The sequence below is a fragment of the Bubalus kerabau genome, chromosome 9 (genome assembly GCF_029407905.1).
Source record: "Bubalus kerabau isolate K-KA32 ecotype Philippines breed swamp buffalo chromosome 9, PCC_UOA_SB_1v2, whole genome shotgun sequence".
Taxonomy (NCBI): Eukaryota; Metazoa; Chordata; class Mammalia; order Artiodactyla; family Bovidae; genus Bubalus; species Bubalus kerabau.
In genome coordinates, this window is record NC_073632.1 from 75,739,761 (window position 1) to 75,757,344 (window position 17,584).

General features: G+C 39.1%; 1 protein-coding gene across 5 annotated transcripts in view; it reads left to right on the forward strand.

The window, feature by feature from the left end:
- Positions 1 to 3,406, forward strand: part of LAMA2 (laminin subunit alpha 2) — a 710,513-nt gene extending 707,107 nt beyond the window's left edge. For all 5 annotated transcript variants that reach the window (XM_055535597.1, XM_055535598.1, XM_055535596.1 and 2 more), the window contains 2 exons: positions 812 to 1,034; positions 2,981 to 3,406. In XM_055535597.1, coding sequence (XP_055391572.1) covers positions 812 to 1,034; positions 2,981 to 3,138 — 381 coding nt within the window. In that variant the 3' untranslated portion in view covers positions 3,139 to 3,406. The remainder of the gene's footprint in view (positions 1 to 811; positions 1,035 to 2,980) is intronic.
- The last annotated feature ends 14,178 nt before the right edge of the window (positions 3,407 to 17,584 follow it).

Genomic DNA, 17,584 nt, shown 5'->3' on the forward strand with positions numbered 1-17,584 from the left:
CTGAATATAGTAAAATCTTAACTGATATCTACATCACTGTATAGTTGACAAACTTTTTACCTATTTACTTGCACTTTTAATCTTGTTTTTAAAGCCCTTGTTTCTTTTCTTTTACCTTGTCAAATGTTTTGCCAAATTGACTGTTTTTAATGTTTCCGTTATGTTTGTTTTCTACATCAGCTTCAAAAGAATTCTGTCCTCTCAAGTTTCAGGGACCATTCCATGTTACTAAAAACACATTTTTCTCATTTAGACAAGAACTCCAGTCTAAGTTCTTAATTGTTAGGAATTTAACTGGCCTTCTGGCTCAAAGTCTTTGGTACCTACAACATGGATCTTGCTCCAAAATGTAATTTACGTAAGTCTCAATCCTGTATATAAAATAGATTCTGTGAAGGAAAAAAATATACAATTAAAATATGAAAATCTTAAAAAAAAATCCTTTCAAATTAATTTATAAATCATCTTCCTAAGAACACCCACCCTCTAAAGAGATCTGCAGTGGGATTTTCCCCTATGTATACCCTATCTTTTTTGTTACCTGGCCTCAAATTGTATTTCACATTTTCAGAAAGCTGAGTTATTGTCTGCTTCACACATCTTGCCTATTGCTCCCAACAATATCCACAAGCAAACAGCATAATTTGTGACTCCTGGTCATTAAATTTGTATTTTAAGTTAATATGCCTGAGTTACATTGATGTCAAACTATTGCAGCTGATGACTTTCCTAGAGATCATTTTTACTTTTGAATCACCATGCTACCCTTCTAATAACACCATCTGTGACCGTTCAATGTCCTGCTTTCTAGCTCATGTTGCATGTGGACAATGGCGCTGGTCGATTCACAGCCATCTATGATGCTGGGGTCCCAGGGCACTTGTGTGATGGGCAGTGGCATAAAGTCACAGCCAAAAAGATCAAACACCGCATCGAGCTGACAGTCGATGGGAACCAGGTGGAAGCCCAGAGCCCAAACCAAGCATCTACATCTGCTGATACAAATGACCCTGTGTTTGTTGGCGGGTTCCCCGGTAAGTGTTGCCTACCCTCGCAAGAATTTCTTTGCTCTATTTCGTTAGTGGTTTTGAACACATTTATATTCTATAAGTATGCCCAAGAATGTGTACTTAAGTCTACTTGCATCCCAACTTTAGAATCTTCTCCAATAAATAACACCTTATCTGACATTTCCAGCATGTAAAATGAGCATTTTCCTTATATAAACCACATGGGACTGGACTTCTCATGATAGCCTCCAAACTTTCATTTGTGGGAAGTGGAGGCTAGCGGAAATGAATTTGGCTTATGAACAGTATGAGACATTTAACAGCAATCAGGGCCAGAAACGGTGTTCTGATTTTTTAAAAATTAATATACCAGAGGAATCATAAAATATTATGGAACTTATTTCCTTAAGTTCTGGAAATCATTGGGTTAAACATAGCTAATTTCCCCCTTAGGCTATTATAGAGTTTATATTACAAAGAAACCCAAGCAATAAATCTGCATTCAAAACTACCTCTCCAGTACATTAAATATAACATTTGAACCAGAGTTACCTAAAGTGCCCATAAACAAGAGTGCTCAACTTGATGAGAAATAAGCCAAGAGCCTCTTAATAAAATACTGTAATAACACAGACTCCTGGAATGGTCTTTCAGTATTTTGGCAAGAGGAAACTTTGTCCCGTTATATAGAGCTCCTCTCCGTAACAAACCAGCCAAAATGTATATTCAGCACCAGTTGATGAAGGAAAGCTATAGAAGTCATGGAGACCAATTCTAAGCTCCTCTTTCCAAAGTTGCTCCTGGCTTTTTGAAGATATCGCCTTCTGGGACTTCTCTGGCAGCTCAGTGGTTAGGACTCCACACTTGCATTACAGAAGACACAGACTTGACCCCTGCCCAGTTGGGGAACTAAGATCCCATATATCATGTGGTGCCACCAAAAATAATAATAATTTTTTTTTGGAGGGGAAGAAAGGAAATATCTCCTTCTGATTCAGTAAAGATAAACTCCACAGTATTATGAAAGAGATAACATACTTCTTCATTTACAGTCTATGAAATGGGATTTTAGTTAGCACCTAGAAGGCCTGCTAAAAGAAGGGACTGTCTCCTTAATAAGAGGAAGATTTTGTGTGCACTCATAACCAACTTAACCTTTGGGGATTTATTTTTATAATAGAAATAATAAAGTCACTATTAAAAGTCCACATCCTAATTCAATATTTAAACTATTTCATCAGTTACTTTAGTTCATTAAATAAAATTTAATAATTTTAAGTCACTCCTGTAAACTTGTTCCTTCAAAACCAAATTTTTTGTTTGATGTCTTCAAATGCATCATTAATTGTAGATGTCCCCATATTTCAAGGGCTTCCCAGGTGGCGCTAGTGGTAAAGAACCCTCCTGCCATGAGTTCTATCCCTAGATTGGGAATATCCCCTAGAGGAGGAAACGGCAACTCACTCTAGTGTTCTGGAGAAATTCCACAGACAGAGGAGCCTGACAGGCTACAGTCCATGGGGTCTCAAAGAGTCGGACAAGAGTGAGCAAACACACTGTATTTCATAATACATAGCTGTTAAAAAAAAGTTAATGTTTCACTACCAGTTTAACTGTTAGCGAAGCTAAGAACAAAACCACATAACATTCTCATTGAACCTTAAGCTAACAGCTGACTTATATATGCTCTTAATATGTGCTAAGTCGCTTTAGTTATGTCCTACTCTTTGTGACCCCGTGGACTGTAGCCTACCAGGCTCCTCTGTCCATGGACTTCTCCAGATAAGAATACTGGAGTGGGTTGTCATGCCGTCTTCCAGGGGATCTTCCTGACCCAGGGATTGAACCCGAGTCTTTTATGTCTCCTGCATTGGCAGGGAGGTTCTTTACCACTAGTGCCACCTGGGAAACTCCACTCTTATCATAGTAGCTGCATTTCAAAATTGAGCTCTCTCTGCTTCATTTTTCAGATGGCCTCAACCAGTTTGGCCTGACAACGAACATTCCTTTCCGAGGTTGCATCCGATCCCTGAAGCTTACCAAAGGCACAGGAAAGCCACTGGAGGTGAATTTTGCCAAGGCCCTGGAATTAAGGGGCGTTCAACCTGTATCATGCCCAGCCAACTAATACAGATAAGTTCAACTCCAAGAAGGGTCCTCCAAAACAACCATTATCAAGTAAAGCAAATACATTTTACTTACATATGCTATCAAAACTAATTTGTGCATGCATGTTGAATGCTTTCTATATTCCAGCGGTGCTAATTCAGATCCCAGACTGAATTTTAATTCAAGTTCTTTCTCAAGTCCATAACTATTAAACCATTTATTGCATTCTAAATAATTGCTTGTTTTATGTGATTTTGAGGATAAAAGGCAACTGATCATAACTTGCTGTATTTGCAACATGCCCTGGAGTCATCTTGAGAAGAACTCAGATGTAATTTGTGAAGGCAACGATTTTTTTTTTAAATTCTATTTTGAATGTCCCTGGTGGCTCAGTGGTAAAGAATCCACCTGCCAATGCAGGAGACCTGGGTTCAATCCTTATGTTGGGAAGATCCCCTGGAGAAAGAAATGGCAACCCACTCCAGTATTCTTGCCTGGGAAATCCATGGACAGAGGAGCCTGGTGGGCTACAGTCCACGGGGTTACAAAGAGCTGGACACAACTTAGCAACTGACCAACAACAACAAGTTAAAACCTTTATCATCCTTTTCCCACATATGTCAGCTTTAGCTTTCTGTAGAAGTCACTAAAAACAGCAGTGGATTTGGCATGTGTGATTGGGAGGGGATCAGCTCCCTACTACCTATGTTTGTAAAAGCATTAGCAAATAATTTCCCTGATCCAGGTTCATTGTTAGAGAGTTTAACTAGCCATGTGAATGAATACCTTTTTATGCAACGGTAGAAAGTATAGATCAGATTCAGGCCAAAGAGCTTAATTACTTGATTTTCTTGTTTGATGATTTATAGGCTTTAGGGAGACACCAGAACCAAGCTCCAGAATGACAATTAAGCACACATTTGATCCTACAGTATTGAGGCTCTCAGCTCTTGAGGTTTCCAGTGATTATCACCATCTATACAATTACAGAGGAATAATGGGGAAATGCATTTTATTTATGAGGAAACAATAAACCAGACACTTAAAAGGCATACATCATTGAGTCTTTTTTGAGGTACAATTTAACCTCACAAATTAATTTCCTACAAAAATTTCTGTGTTCTGTCTTTTTCTTACTATTTCAATCATCTTCAAAGGGATCTATGAGAAGACAGGCCTAGATTTTACTCCTCAACTTAAGGAAATATTTCATTTGCCATCTTCAATAGAAACAGAGATGAAATTGCTCAGTTGTGTCTAACTCTTTGCAACCCCATGGACTGTAGTCTGCCAGGCTCCTCCATCCATGGGATTTTCCAGGCAAGAATACTGGAGTGGGTTGCCATTTCCTTCTCCAGGGTATCTTCCTGACCCAGGGATCGAACTCAGGTCTCCGGCATTGTAGGCAGACTCTTTACCCTCTGAGCCACCAGGGAAAATAGTTGTAGTTTAATAATGCTGAACATTTAAAAGAATAGGTTTTCCACACAGTGGTAATTTTAGCAAAGGAAGAATAATCCTCTTTGACAATGTTATCCACGGGGGAATAGGAGGTGCTGTTTCTAATCAAGGAGATGACTAACACACTCTTAGCATTTCATCACTTGCTGGTTGCTTGACACAATTTGCCCACACAACTTCATTCTAGAGCAATTCTCAGCCCTAGCTCTATTTTGGAATTATCAGTCAAGCTTTCAGAGAATTGGTACCTGGTCTAGCGATTCTGATAGCCTTGAGCATGAGGATTTTTCAGAAGCTTCTCAGGCAATTCTGAAGTGCCATCAGGATTGAAAACCACTGTTCTAAAGAGAAAAGTTATCGACTATTCCAACAAAGAGTTGTGGAGTCATTTGAGAAACCTGCTATTAACTTTGTGTTGGCCATTTTCACACACACATGCTGCTAAGTCACTTTAGTCGTGTCCGACTCTGTGCGACCCCATAGATGGCAGCCCACCAGGCTCCCCCGTCCCTGGGATTCTCCAGGCAAAAACACTGGAGTGGGTTGCCATTTCCTTCTCCAATGCATGAAAGTGAAAAGTGAAAGTGAAGTCGCTCAGTTGTGTCTGACTCTTAGCAACCCCATGGATTGCAGCCCACCAGGCTCCTCCGTCCATGGGATTTGCCAGGCAAGAGTACTGAAGTGGGGTGCCATTGCCTTCTCCGTCACACACACACAAAAAAATATAATACTGAATGTAGAGACTGCTCTGGTGGGCCAATGGTTGAGAATCCACCTGCCAATTCAGGGGAGATGGGTTTGATTCCTGGTTCAGAAACAACTAAGATCCCACATGCCCCAGGGCAACCAAGCCTGAGCATCTAGAGCCCACGCTCTGCAACAGGACAAGCCACCACAATGAGAAGCCTGAGCACCACGACTAGAGAGTAGTCCCCTCTGCTGCAAGTAGGGAAAGCCTGCACGTGGCAACAAAGAACCTGTACACCACATCAAAGACCCAGCACAGCCATGAATAAACCATTTTTAAAAACACCAACTCTAGTTAATGCCTTTGATCAACCTCTAAGCAATAAAATTATTTGAAAACCAATGTGCTTTGAAAGTGGAGATATTACTTCTTTACTGAACACTGACATGATTTTAGGCTGATTCTGGATTATCAGTGGATAGCAGGAATAAAGATGCTAGGCTACTGTATTAACAGCTAATGCCTTTCTTGAATCTTGAAACAAAAGATACATAAATTTGAAAGCAAAGTGAAAAAGTGAAAATGTTAGTCACTTGGTTGTGTTCTACTCTTTGTGACCCCATGGACTGTGGGCCTCCAGCTCTTCTGTCCATGGAATTCTTCAGGCAAGAATACTGGAGTGGGCAGCCACTCCCTTCTCCAGGAAATCTTCCCCACCCAGGGATTGAACCTGGGTCTCCTGCAACACCACGGATCAGGTATTGGATAAATCTGTCCACACAAATCCACATTCCAAAGTGGCTCATGAATTGGTGTGTACAAAGCTAGTCCAAATACTAAGATGAGAAATAAGGAAATGTTAAGAAAGGGACAAGTTTCTCTACCATATTTTAAACTAATTTTCTACCTCAAAATACAATTTTTATTCCAAAACAAGATAAAATATATTTTTCACCCAACTTTATACCCTTAAAAATTTCCTCACCTCCTGCCACCTATAGCAATCATGAAGAAAGCAGAATACTTTTCATTTGATTTCTTTTCCAAACACCCATTCCTACCGGGTTGTCAGACTTCTTTAAAAAGGTGCTTTGCACTTTAGAAGAAAAACATTTGTGAGGGGAGTTTTATTGAAGTTGCCATGGTGAACACCACTGACAAAGGAAAGCAAGGAACAGAGCAGATTTCAGCCCCAAATCACCAGAACCCTGGAAGACACTTAAAGCTTCAATTAGTGGTTTTAAAAATCATAACTATTTTCTTTTTTGATTTCGCCTATTGTCTCCAACTACACAACTCTTCTAGATTTTCCTCTTAACAACAGAGAAAAAGACTACTTTCACAAATTGAAAAGTCTCTGGATTTTATGTGTGTTGTTTACTGAATTATTTTGTATAGAAAATTGGTATCTACAATTAATGTGAAAACAAAACACAATAGCCTTAGCAAGTACGGAGTGCTGTCTTCTTTTCCACCCCCACTTACAAAGGACAGGACTTGTTACTGAAGCAACTTTTTTATCTGATTTTCAATCTTTTCATCTGTGTTGAGTCAAGAGAGAAAGATACAGACCTAGGTACTGTACTCATTTGCTGGACTGGCATTGGTAGGTGCCTCAGACCCAAGGGCGCATGAAGGTAAGGGGTGCCCCGGGCTGGGCCCTAAATTCCATTATTTTGGAATTTTTGACACACAAGGTGGTGACTCATCACTATTTGCGCTCGTGCCCATTTTCTAAGTGAACATGACATTTGTGCCCATTACTGAAGTGAAAGTGTGGCAAGAATGATCTCCCTTCAAAATTCGTATGTTGAAGTTCTAACCCCCAGCTCCTCTGAATATGACTGTATTTGGAAATAGGTTCTTTTAAGAGGGAATTAAGGTAAAATGAAGTCAAATGGGTGGGCCATAATCTAACATGACTGACATCTTGAAGAAGAAGAAAATAGGACCCAGATTGGAATAGAGGAAAGACCCTGTGAAGACACAGAGAGAAGCCAAGGAGAGAGACCTCTAGGGAGAAAACAGCTTTGCTGACATCTTCAACTCAGACTTCCAGGTTCTAGGATTGTGAGAAAATTAATATCTGTTGTTTAAGCCACCCAGTCTGTGGTACTTTGCTATGGTAGTCCTAGCAAGATATCATAGAGCCTTTCTATATACACATATAGATACATGCACAGCTAAAGCATCAGTACATTTCAGGTTCCCTGAAGAATGACATGTGCATCAGAAAAATCAATTATTTTGAACAGTGACTATTATCAACAGAAAAAAAATTAAGACTGAAAAAAATAAAAGAATATTCACAGATTTCTCTGGTGGTACAGTGGATAAGAATTTGCCTGCCAATGCAGGGGACACGGGTTTGATCCCTGGTCTTGGAAGATTCCACATGCCACGGAGGAGCTAAGCCCATGCACCACAATTACTGAAGCCTGCACACTCTAGGGCCCATGAGCTACAACTAAGGGTCCCCGCACCACAACGACTGAAGCCCATGCACCTGGAGCCTGTGCGCCACAACTAAAGAAGCCATCGCAATGAGAAGCCCTGTGCCACAAATAGGAAGTAGCCCCTGCTCGCCACAGCTAGAGAGAGCCCGTGCACAGCAACGAAGACCCAGCACAGCCAAAAATAAAATAAATTTTGAAAACTCGTATCTAAAAGACAAAATATCCACAACATACTTCAATAGAGGAAGTTGGGTTATACATTCTTGGGGAATATTAGGATTAGCTACATAGTAATTGTATAGCTATGTAGCTAATTTATAATTATAAATATCAAAGAAATAATATTCTACTCAATAAATTACTGAACTTTTCAGGATAATAGGTTTTCTGGAGAGCCAGTTTGTCTATTCAGATTTAGAGAACTATTCCTTTACCCTTGAACAAATCAAAGCTCTGCTTTATTTGGGAAAGTTATCTTCCTAAAGCTCACTCCTTCTGCACTGACATACCTAATGATGAAAGAGGTGGTGGCAGTGGAGACGATAAGAAGGAGATTCCGATATGTAGAAGTCATCAAAATGTTTATATAATTTATAACTGCAAGACCAACTAAAATCACTAAGGAGTAAGTACAGAGGATTATGGACAGTACAACATTAAAAATACTAATATATGTCAGAAAAATTATTCAGAACTTGAAAACAGGCAAAAGAAATTGTAAAGTGTTCTTTCAGTGTAAAACTGGGATGGGTTTTCTTTTGACTGGGCTATTTTACAGCTTTATTGGATCAAAGTTTTTTGTAAATTTTTTTCTGGTAGAGACATAAATAATTTCTTTTGGTGGAAGAGCTAACCCCAAAGGTAACAATTTTGTATCTAACTGAAAAATCTTATCCTTATATTGCTTTGTGTATGTGGGTGTTTGTAGATTCTCAAACGTTCTGTAGACCAGTTTTAGTATCTTACTGGTGTTCTCATTAATTAATGAGTTAAATGAAATCTTTGACATGGGTTCACATTATATTTGCCTGAGGGTCATAAACATTAACCTTTTGAAAACTATACTGCAGCAGGGGAGAATGAGGAATCAGCTAAACTGCCCAGCTTAATTAAAAAATAAAATCCAGGTTACACAATTTGTTCATGTATGATTGAATTTTCTTAATTCTGTAACCCCGACTCCATTGCTACATTTCTTGTGAAGTAACAAATGGTGGCAGGGATGTGGAGAAAAGGAAACCCTTGCACACTATTGGTAGGAATAGCGCAGCCACTGTGGAAAACAGCATGGAATTTTCTCAAAAAAAACAAAAACAGAACTATCATATGACCCAGTAATTCCACTCCTGGGTATATATGTGAAAAAAAACAAAACAAAACAAAAAAAAAACACTAATTCAAAAAGTACAATCGCCCCAACATTCATAGCAGCTTTATTTATGGTTGCCAAGATATGGAAGCAACCTAAATGTCCATCAATAGATGAATGGATAAAGAAGATGTAATACCTGTGTGTTCACACACATACGATGGAATACTGCTCAGCCACAAAAAAGAATGAAGTTTTGTGATTTGTAACAACATGGATGGACTTGGATGGTATTTTGCTAAGTGAAATAAGTCAGACAGAGGAAGACAAATACTATACGATATATATGTAGACTCTAAAAAAATATAACCCAGTGAACAGAAAATAAATATATAAGTAACAGAAAATCTGTTGTTAAGTACCTTCTGTTTGGTCTCAGTATACAGAATGTACATTAAAACTTTGAGATTTTAGTAGTGTGGTATAGCATCAAAAATGGGTCAAAACTGTGATCTGATATCTGCAGTTCTTATATTTTTGTGGCTTAAAATATCACTTGGTTCAGTTTGATATTTTTTATTATTTCTTAATGACAATTCAAAAGAGGAATTTTTACACTACTACACATAGGCACTTCTCAAAAATAACTCATTGCTCCTGTACATAGGTTAGTCCCAGTAAATAAAAAGTAAGTGATATAATTTAACAATGTATTTTCTCTTATAAATTGGTTTCTAATGTGTTAGAGATAATTATGTATCATATAAAAATTTTTATCAGATGAATTAAATTATACATCTCATGATGCAGATTTGCAGAAATTAATTGCATAACAGTCAAAACATCAAGGTGCCCAGAATTGCTCTGTTGGGTAGTAAACCAACAGCTGAATCGTGATAATATTTATCTGGTTTTTATTTACTGTCGTGTACTGTCCCTTGATGTGCTCTAGTGGGCTTTCAACTATGTAGTTAAGGGAAATGTTTTAATAATCATTTTATTTTGTATAATGTCCTTTTAAGTGGAAACAGAAATATTTGCTATTTTGCTTTAGCAAAGACAAAACTCTTGAGTTCAATCATAAAACCCTGGGGCTAAAAACCTCCTAGTGTGGAAGTACCACTTTAGCAATAATTTTCAAGTTATATTATTGAGACACATCAGTGGATCATGAGGTCAAATTACAGGATTATAAAGGAGCAACTTACATAATAAAGTTGAATGGAATAGAACAAAACAGAACTGACAACATCCAGTTGAATAGTACAGGTAAGTGTTTTGTAAAACTTGTTTTATATATGTGTGTATGTATATATGCTGGGTCATAATGTAAAGTATATTGTATTGTGCTTAGTTGCTCAGTCATGTCCAACTCTTTGTGATCCCATGAACTGTATAGCCCACCAGGCTCCTCTGTCCATGGGGATTCTCCAGGCAAGAATATTGGAGTGGGTTGCCATGCCCTCCTCCAGGGCATCTTCCCGACCTAGGGATGGAACCCAGGTCTCCCGTTTTGCAGGCGGATTCTTTACCATCTGAGCCACCAGGGAAGCCTGTATATGGTATTAACATATGTAAAATGTAGCTATTTCTGTAGGTTACAAGTTTAAATTTTTTAAGTAGTGATTATTGGAAATAATAAAATGAGAGAATAAAATGGGGAAAGAGGAATGGGGATAATTAAGGAATTGTTTTCAGGAAGATTAGAATAGCAAATTTGTAAAAATTGCTAATCTAAAAATACTGGTATAAGCCAATGTAATGTACACTATTAAACTGAATTCTTAAACTGCATTAGAACATATTTAAACGTGAGGCTTAATAAATAGCTTCCCAGATGTGATTCTCTGCTTCTACCAGATGCCAAGAGGTTTGATTGTATCCATAAGTTCATCTCTGAAAAGATGTGGTAACAAAAAGTAAGGTTCATGGGAGAACAAAGCTCTTGAAGGAATAATTGAACAGGAAAATTTTACAGGGACCAAAGACATTAGGATCCATTACATTAAGATGAAGAGTTATTTTTTTGAATTAAAACATTGCAAAAGTCCCATTTCCTTAGAAGATCTGAAAAGTTAAAACCTATTGAAATTTTTAAAAGGGCCAAATAATAAGTTGTTCAGATCAACCTTCAATTAAGAATATTTCTTAGTATCCCTTTCTAAAAAACCATATTGAGGTACAAACTAATGAAAGTTATACAACGGTGAGAGCTCATATGTAATAAAATATTGGGGAAGATAATATAGTCTATTGTATAGGCTTTTTAAATTCTTCTGAAGGTGCAATTGATGAATTTATTGGGTTGAAGAATACATCTGTATCAAATGTATCCCCTTCATTTCTGGGGACCTATCCTTCCCATGATCCCTGCTGAAGAAATGGGTGCTGGTTTGGGGCAATTCATCAGTTAATCCCATCCCATTCTCCTCCCTATGTTGACTGGGGTAATAAGGAAATCCAGCGGGAATGAACTGGCCCATTCGAAAACATACACCTCTCTGCTGAGCTGAGGCATAAGGCTGTGACAGCTGGGACTCTTGCATCCAATTTGCTACCACGTAGGGAGAACCCAGATCTGCCGAGAGACCACAGGGCAGAATTTAAGGATGAGACTGATATTGCAAAAAGCAGAATGGAGAAACCGTATTATCAGTGAGTAAAACCTCATCTGAAGGCTGTCATAATTCTGGTCTTTTCAACTACATATCAGATCAGATCAGATCAGATCAGTTGCTCAGTCGTGTCCGACTCTTTGCAACCCCATGAATCGCAGCACGCCAGGCCTCCCTGTCCATCACCAACTCCCAGAGTTCACTCAGACTCACGTCCATCGAGTCAGTGATGCCATCCAGCCATCTCATCCTCTGTCGTCCCCTTCTCCTGTCCTCAATCCCTCCCAGCATCAGAGTCTTTTCCAATGAGTCAACTCTTCTCATGAGGTGGCCAAAGTACTGGAGTTTCAGCTTTAGCATCATTCCTTCCAAAGATATCCCAGGGCTGATCTCCTTTAGAATGGACTGGTTGGATCTCCTTGCAGTCCAAGGGACTCTCAAGTCTTCTCCAACATCACAGTTCAAAAGCATCAATTCTTCAGCGCTCAGCCTTCTTCACAGTCCAACTCTCACATCCATACATGACCACAGGAAAAACCATAGCCTTGACTAGACGGACCTTTGTTGGCAAAGTAATGTCTCTGCTTTTGAATATGCTATCTAGGTTGGTCATAACTTTCCTTCCAAGGAGTAAGCGTCTTTTAATTTCATGGCTGCAGTCACCATCTGCAGTGATTTGGGAGCCCAGAAAAATAAAGTCTGACACTGTTTCCACTGTTTCCCCATCTATTTCCCATGAAGGGATGGGACCAGATGCCATGATCTTTGTTTTCTGAATGTTGAGCTTTAAGCCAACTTTTTCACTCTCCACTTTCACCTTCATCAAGAGGCTTTTTAGTTTCTCTTCACTTTCTTCCATAAGGGTGGTGTCATCTGCATATCTGAGGTTATTGAGATTTCTCCCGGCAATCTTGATTCCAGCTTGTGTTTCTTCCAGTCCAGTGTTTCTCATGATGTACTCTGTATATAAGTTAAATAAACAGGGTGACAATATACAGCCTTGACGTACTCCTTTTCCTATTTGGAACCAGTCTGTTGTTCCATGTCCAGTTCGAACTGTTGCTTCCTGACCTGCATATAGGTTTCTCAAGAGGCAGGTCAGGTGGTCTGGTATTCCCATCTCAGAATTTTCCACAGTATTGTGATCCACACAGTCAAAGGCTTTGGCATAGTCAATAAAGCAGAAATAGATGTTTTTCTGGAACGCTCTTGCTTTTTCCATGATCCAGCGGATGTTGGCAATTTGATCTCTGGTTCCTCTGCCTTTTCTAAAACCAGCTTGAACATCAGGAAGTTCACGGTTCACATATTGCTGAAGCCTGGCTTGGAGAATTTTAAGCATTACTTTACTAGCGTGTGAGATGAGTGCAATTGTGCATATAGCAGGATAGTTTTCTGTTGTTTAGCCAACTATCAGAGTTTTCTCTCACTTGCAACAATCAGTTCTAATAGACATGCCAACTACGTGCTGGGCACAACACAGTCTCCAAATTAATTTTCTCAACAGCCCCTCATGGCAGGGCGGTCATCATCCCCATTTTAGGTATTAAAAAAAAAAAAAAGAGGCTTAAAATAATTAAGTGACTTGTCCGAAGTCATCCAGCCAGGAAGTCTTGGAGCTATCAATTTTAAATGGAAAATATTCACATTAGGTTTAATACTTTTTGAGCTAAGTCCTAGATTATTATTTTTCTTATATTACTTAAAAAAATAGAACTTGCAGAATTAAATTTGAGTTGAAATGTAGTTATTGTGAGCCTGGGGGTGTTCTCACTGAGAAGAGAGAATAAAAGCTATCATTCCTGATCTTTCCACAAATATTTTCAACGCCTAAAATATGCAGGCACTGTTGAGATGAGAAGCATATATCTTATCCAAGTTTCTTCAGTGCGTAAGTATATCCATCAAACCAGCCAAATCAACACAAGGGTGTATGTTATCAGAATATAAGTGGGTTTCATTGAACCCAGGAAAGGAACAGAAATCTGACCCCTCATAAGTATGTGCAGTCATGGACTAAAAACCCTCAGGTTCTTCATCAGCTATTCTGCGCTCTTCTCTACTCCCCACTATGTGGTTGCTTCGTTCTTACCTCTCTCCAGATGGGATACCTTGCAGTGGCTGCCTGTAAACAGACAACTTCTGATTACAGAAGTCATTTTCAAGGACTCCCACAGGAAGGACTAGCTGCTCTTGATCCAAATTTTAAATTTCCTAAACAGAAAGTATGATTGGCTGAGCATGAATCTAGTGTTGAATACTTACGATCAAATCAGTGTGGTTGTGGGAAGAATCAGATAGAACAAATATACCTGTATAACCCTCCCCAGTGGCAGAGAGGTGGGGGTGGTCCTAGGGAAGAGGAATGTTGACTCATAGAAACTCAAAAGACTGGCCAGAGCATAGCAGCGAGACAAAACAAGCCAAAGTCAGTGCTCACTTTAGAGTACATAGAACTTCAGGGGAGAAGGGGCGCTGTGGGGCCACTATGAGAGGTTTTGAGACCCTGGTGAAATTCTGACTCTGATCCAACTTCTGATCACCAACTCAGCACCCAATTCCAGGGTGTGGGGTTTTCCTCCATATCACCAGCTGGGTGTCCTACAACTGAATCAATTCTAACACTATCTACCTGGAAATAATGTCAGATCCCACAGGTTAAAGGCTCAGCCATACAAGACTACTCCTGCCCCCGTAAAATGCCAGTCGCAAATCCAGGCCCTAACCTATGACTCAGACGTTCCAACCACCTCTTCCTTGGGTTCAATTAATTTGCTAAAGCAACTCACAGAACTCAGACAAATATTTTACTTACTAGATTATCAGTTTATTATAAGAAGATATAATTCAGGAACAGACAAATGGAAGAGATGCATAGGACAATGGGTGGAAAAAGAGTTATGAAGCCTCCATGCTCTCTGAACATGCCACACTCCCCAAATCTCCTAGGCTTCACCAACTTGGAAGCTCTGAATCCCCATGAACCCCATCATTTTACATTTTTAATAGAGGCTTCATTACATAGTCATGACTGATTAAGTCGCTGGCCATTGGCTAGTGACTCAGTCTCCGGCAAGGATGGTGGATATGAGACTGAAGTTTCATCTACGGTCATACCACCCTGAACATGCCCTATCTCATCTGATCTCAGAAGCTACGCAGGGTTGGACGGTTATACTTAGATGGGAGACTGGAGTTTCTCCAGGAACCTGCCCCAATCTCTATCCCAAGCTGCTCCCCATCCTCAACCCATCCAAAGTCATCTCATTAACAAAAGACCCTTTTTTATTGCTCTCACAACTGAGAGATTCCAAGGGATTTAGAATCTCTGTGCCAGAATTGGACAAAGACCAAATATGTATTATATTTCTTACCATAAATCACTGTATCCCAGACTTGAATTTGGCCTTAAGGGACTTCCAGTAAAGAAAAGCTAATCCAAACAGGGAGATCTGAAACCTGGACTCCTATAGAAAGTGATCTGATGAATGACAGTATCATATTTTCATAAAATATGTAACAACAGACATTGAAAAAAAAATGAATTGGCATGTTGAAACTACAGCATTTTTTATATTCCCAAAGAGAATTTTACACTGTCTCTTAGAATCCATCAAAAAATCAGATGATAAATGAATTTCTAAACCAAGTACTTGCTTTGAAAGTTTTATTGCCACAACCAAAAACTATTTAGTCATTGATTAAATGTTTTTAAAATTCTTATTTTTCTCCCTGCCTTTAAAGAACTTCACCTGCCTAATAAATCTAAATGACTCTGTAATTTAAAGGTTTACTCAAAATGTTTGGCTTATGTTTATTGCCGTCTACATAGTGCAAATATGAAAAAAAATCTAATTATCTTAATGGAAGATCTATAATTGATTCATTGTAATGTATTTCTGAAAGATTAATAAAGTACTTTTCTCATGGCAATAAGTTCAGTGTCTGACTCTTTGTGACCCCATGGACAGCAGCACGCCAGGCTTCCCTGTCCATCACCAACTCCCAGAGCATAAGACAGATATTAAAAACCTCTCTCAAGGGTAAATAGTAATCCCGTGACCTCTTTCTCATTATGAGCAAATGCTTGGTGAACACATACAAGTGGATATGGTCACTGGACCCACAGCCATCTCTACTGAATTAAAGTAGATTGTTTTCCCAGTCAAATGGAATAAAAATGGTCAAACTTGTATATTGACCTTCATTTATGATTTCTAGATCAAACATTCTAAAAATGAGGTAGTTAGATTCATAGTATGACAAATTATTAAATGGCTCTTCCACCCTTTCCCTTTTCTCTTACTTGGATTGCTTTCCATTTCCCTGCCTTTCCACTATGTCACCCTTTTAAAAAAAAAAAAAATCTAATCTTGATGAATGCCAGTTTAAGATCAATAGACATAGCTATTAAAAATAAGAAGAAGAAAAGCTTATCACTCCTCTCATCCAGAACCTGTTACTGAGTGCCTCCTCTGTGGAACACATTGGCTAGGCACTGGAGACCCTATGTTGAATAAAATGGATGGAATCCCCCATCTCTTCCAATCTTTCTATAAACCTGAAGTTGCTCTAAAAATTGTCCATTAAAATAAAATTTGGGTTCTGCCAGTAAGAAACATGAGATAGAGATGTATAAGTGGCTAATAGTATCTTTAATTAGTGAGGGACATAACTATGTTCCTTTTTGAACAAACTGAATTTGAGATACGAAACAGCACATGAATATGTCAGGTTGGCAGTTAGAGGTGTGAATCTGACACTTAAAAAAAAAAAAAAAAAGTAAAATCTCCTAAGGAGAAAGAAGAGAAAGAAAGAGAAACAGAGACTCAGGCCCAGGCCTGAACCACCACATTTATATGTTGGACATGGAGGAGGTGATGTCAACAAAGCAGAATGAGAAGGAGCAGAGAAAGATTTCAGGAAAACGTGATGTCAGAGGAAACTCCCCAGCAGTCCAGTGGTTAGGATACCGTGTTCTCATTGCTGAGGGCCTGGGTTCAACTCCAGGTTGGGGAACTAAAATCCCACAAGTTGCATGGAGCAGCACCCAATTTTTTTTTTTTAGTTAAAAAAATGTGATGTCAAAGAGACAAAAGAATGTTTCAAGATGCAGCTACTGTTGAATGTGTTTTTCAAAAGACAGAAGATAGTCTTTAGGTAGACAACGTGGGCTTCCCTGGTGGCTCAGATGGTAAAGAGTCTGCCTGCAGTGCGGGAGAACCGGGTTCAATCCCTAGGTCGGGAGGATCCCCTGGAAAAAGAAATGGCAACCCGCTCCAGTATCCTTGCCTGGAAAATCCCATGGATGGAGGAGCCTGGCAGGCTACAGTCCATGGGGTTACACAGAGTTGGACATGACTGAGCAACTTCACTTTTACTTTTAGACAGCGTGATGACCTCAACAAGAGCTGTTTCTGAAGACTGGTGAAGGAAGAAGTGGTTTGAACAGCGAATGGAAAAAAGGAATTAAAGAGAGCTTTTATGGACATTAAATATTTCTTATTTTTCTGTAAAGTGAGTATTTTGTGTCAGCCCAATGATTTGCATATAATTTTGCCTCACACCAAAGAAGTGAAAGAACATTAAACTATTTGAACACATGTGTGCCAACACAATTCTGATAAAAGATACCAGTTCATTAAACAAGCTTTTATGACTCCAAAAAAGGCACTGTATCTCAGAGAGATAGGCTTCCCAGGTGGCACAGTGGTAAAGAATCTGCCTGTCAATGCAGAAGACTCAGATTGGATCCCTGGGTTGGGAAGATCCCCTGGAGAAGGAAATGGTAAACCCACTCCAGTATTTTTGCTGGGAAAATCCTATGGACAGAGGAGCCTGGTGGGCTACAGTCCACGGAATTGCAAAGAGTCAGACACGACTCAGCACACACACACAGAATGCTTCCAAGTTTCTAGAGCTTAAGTAATTCAGTT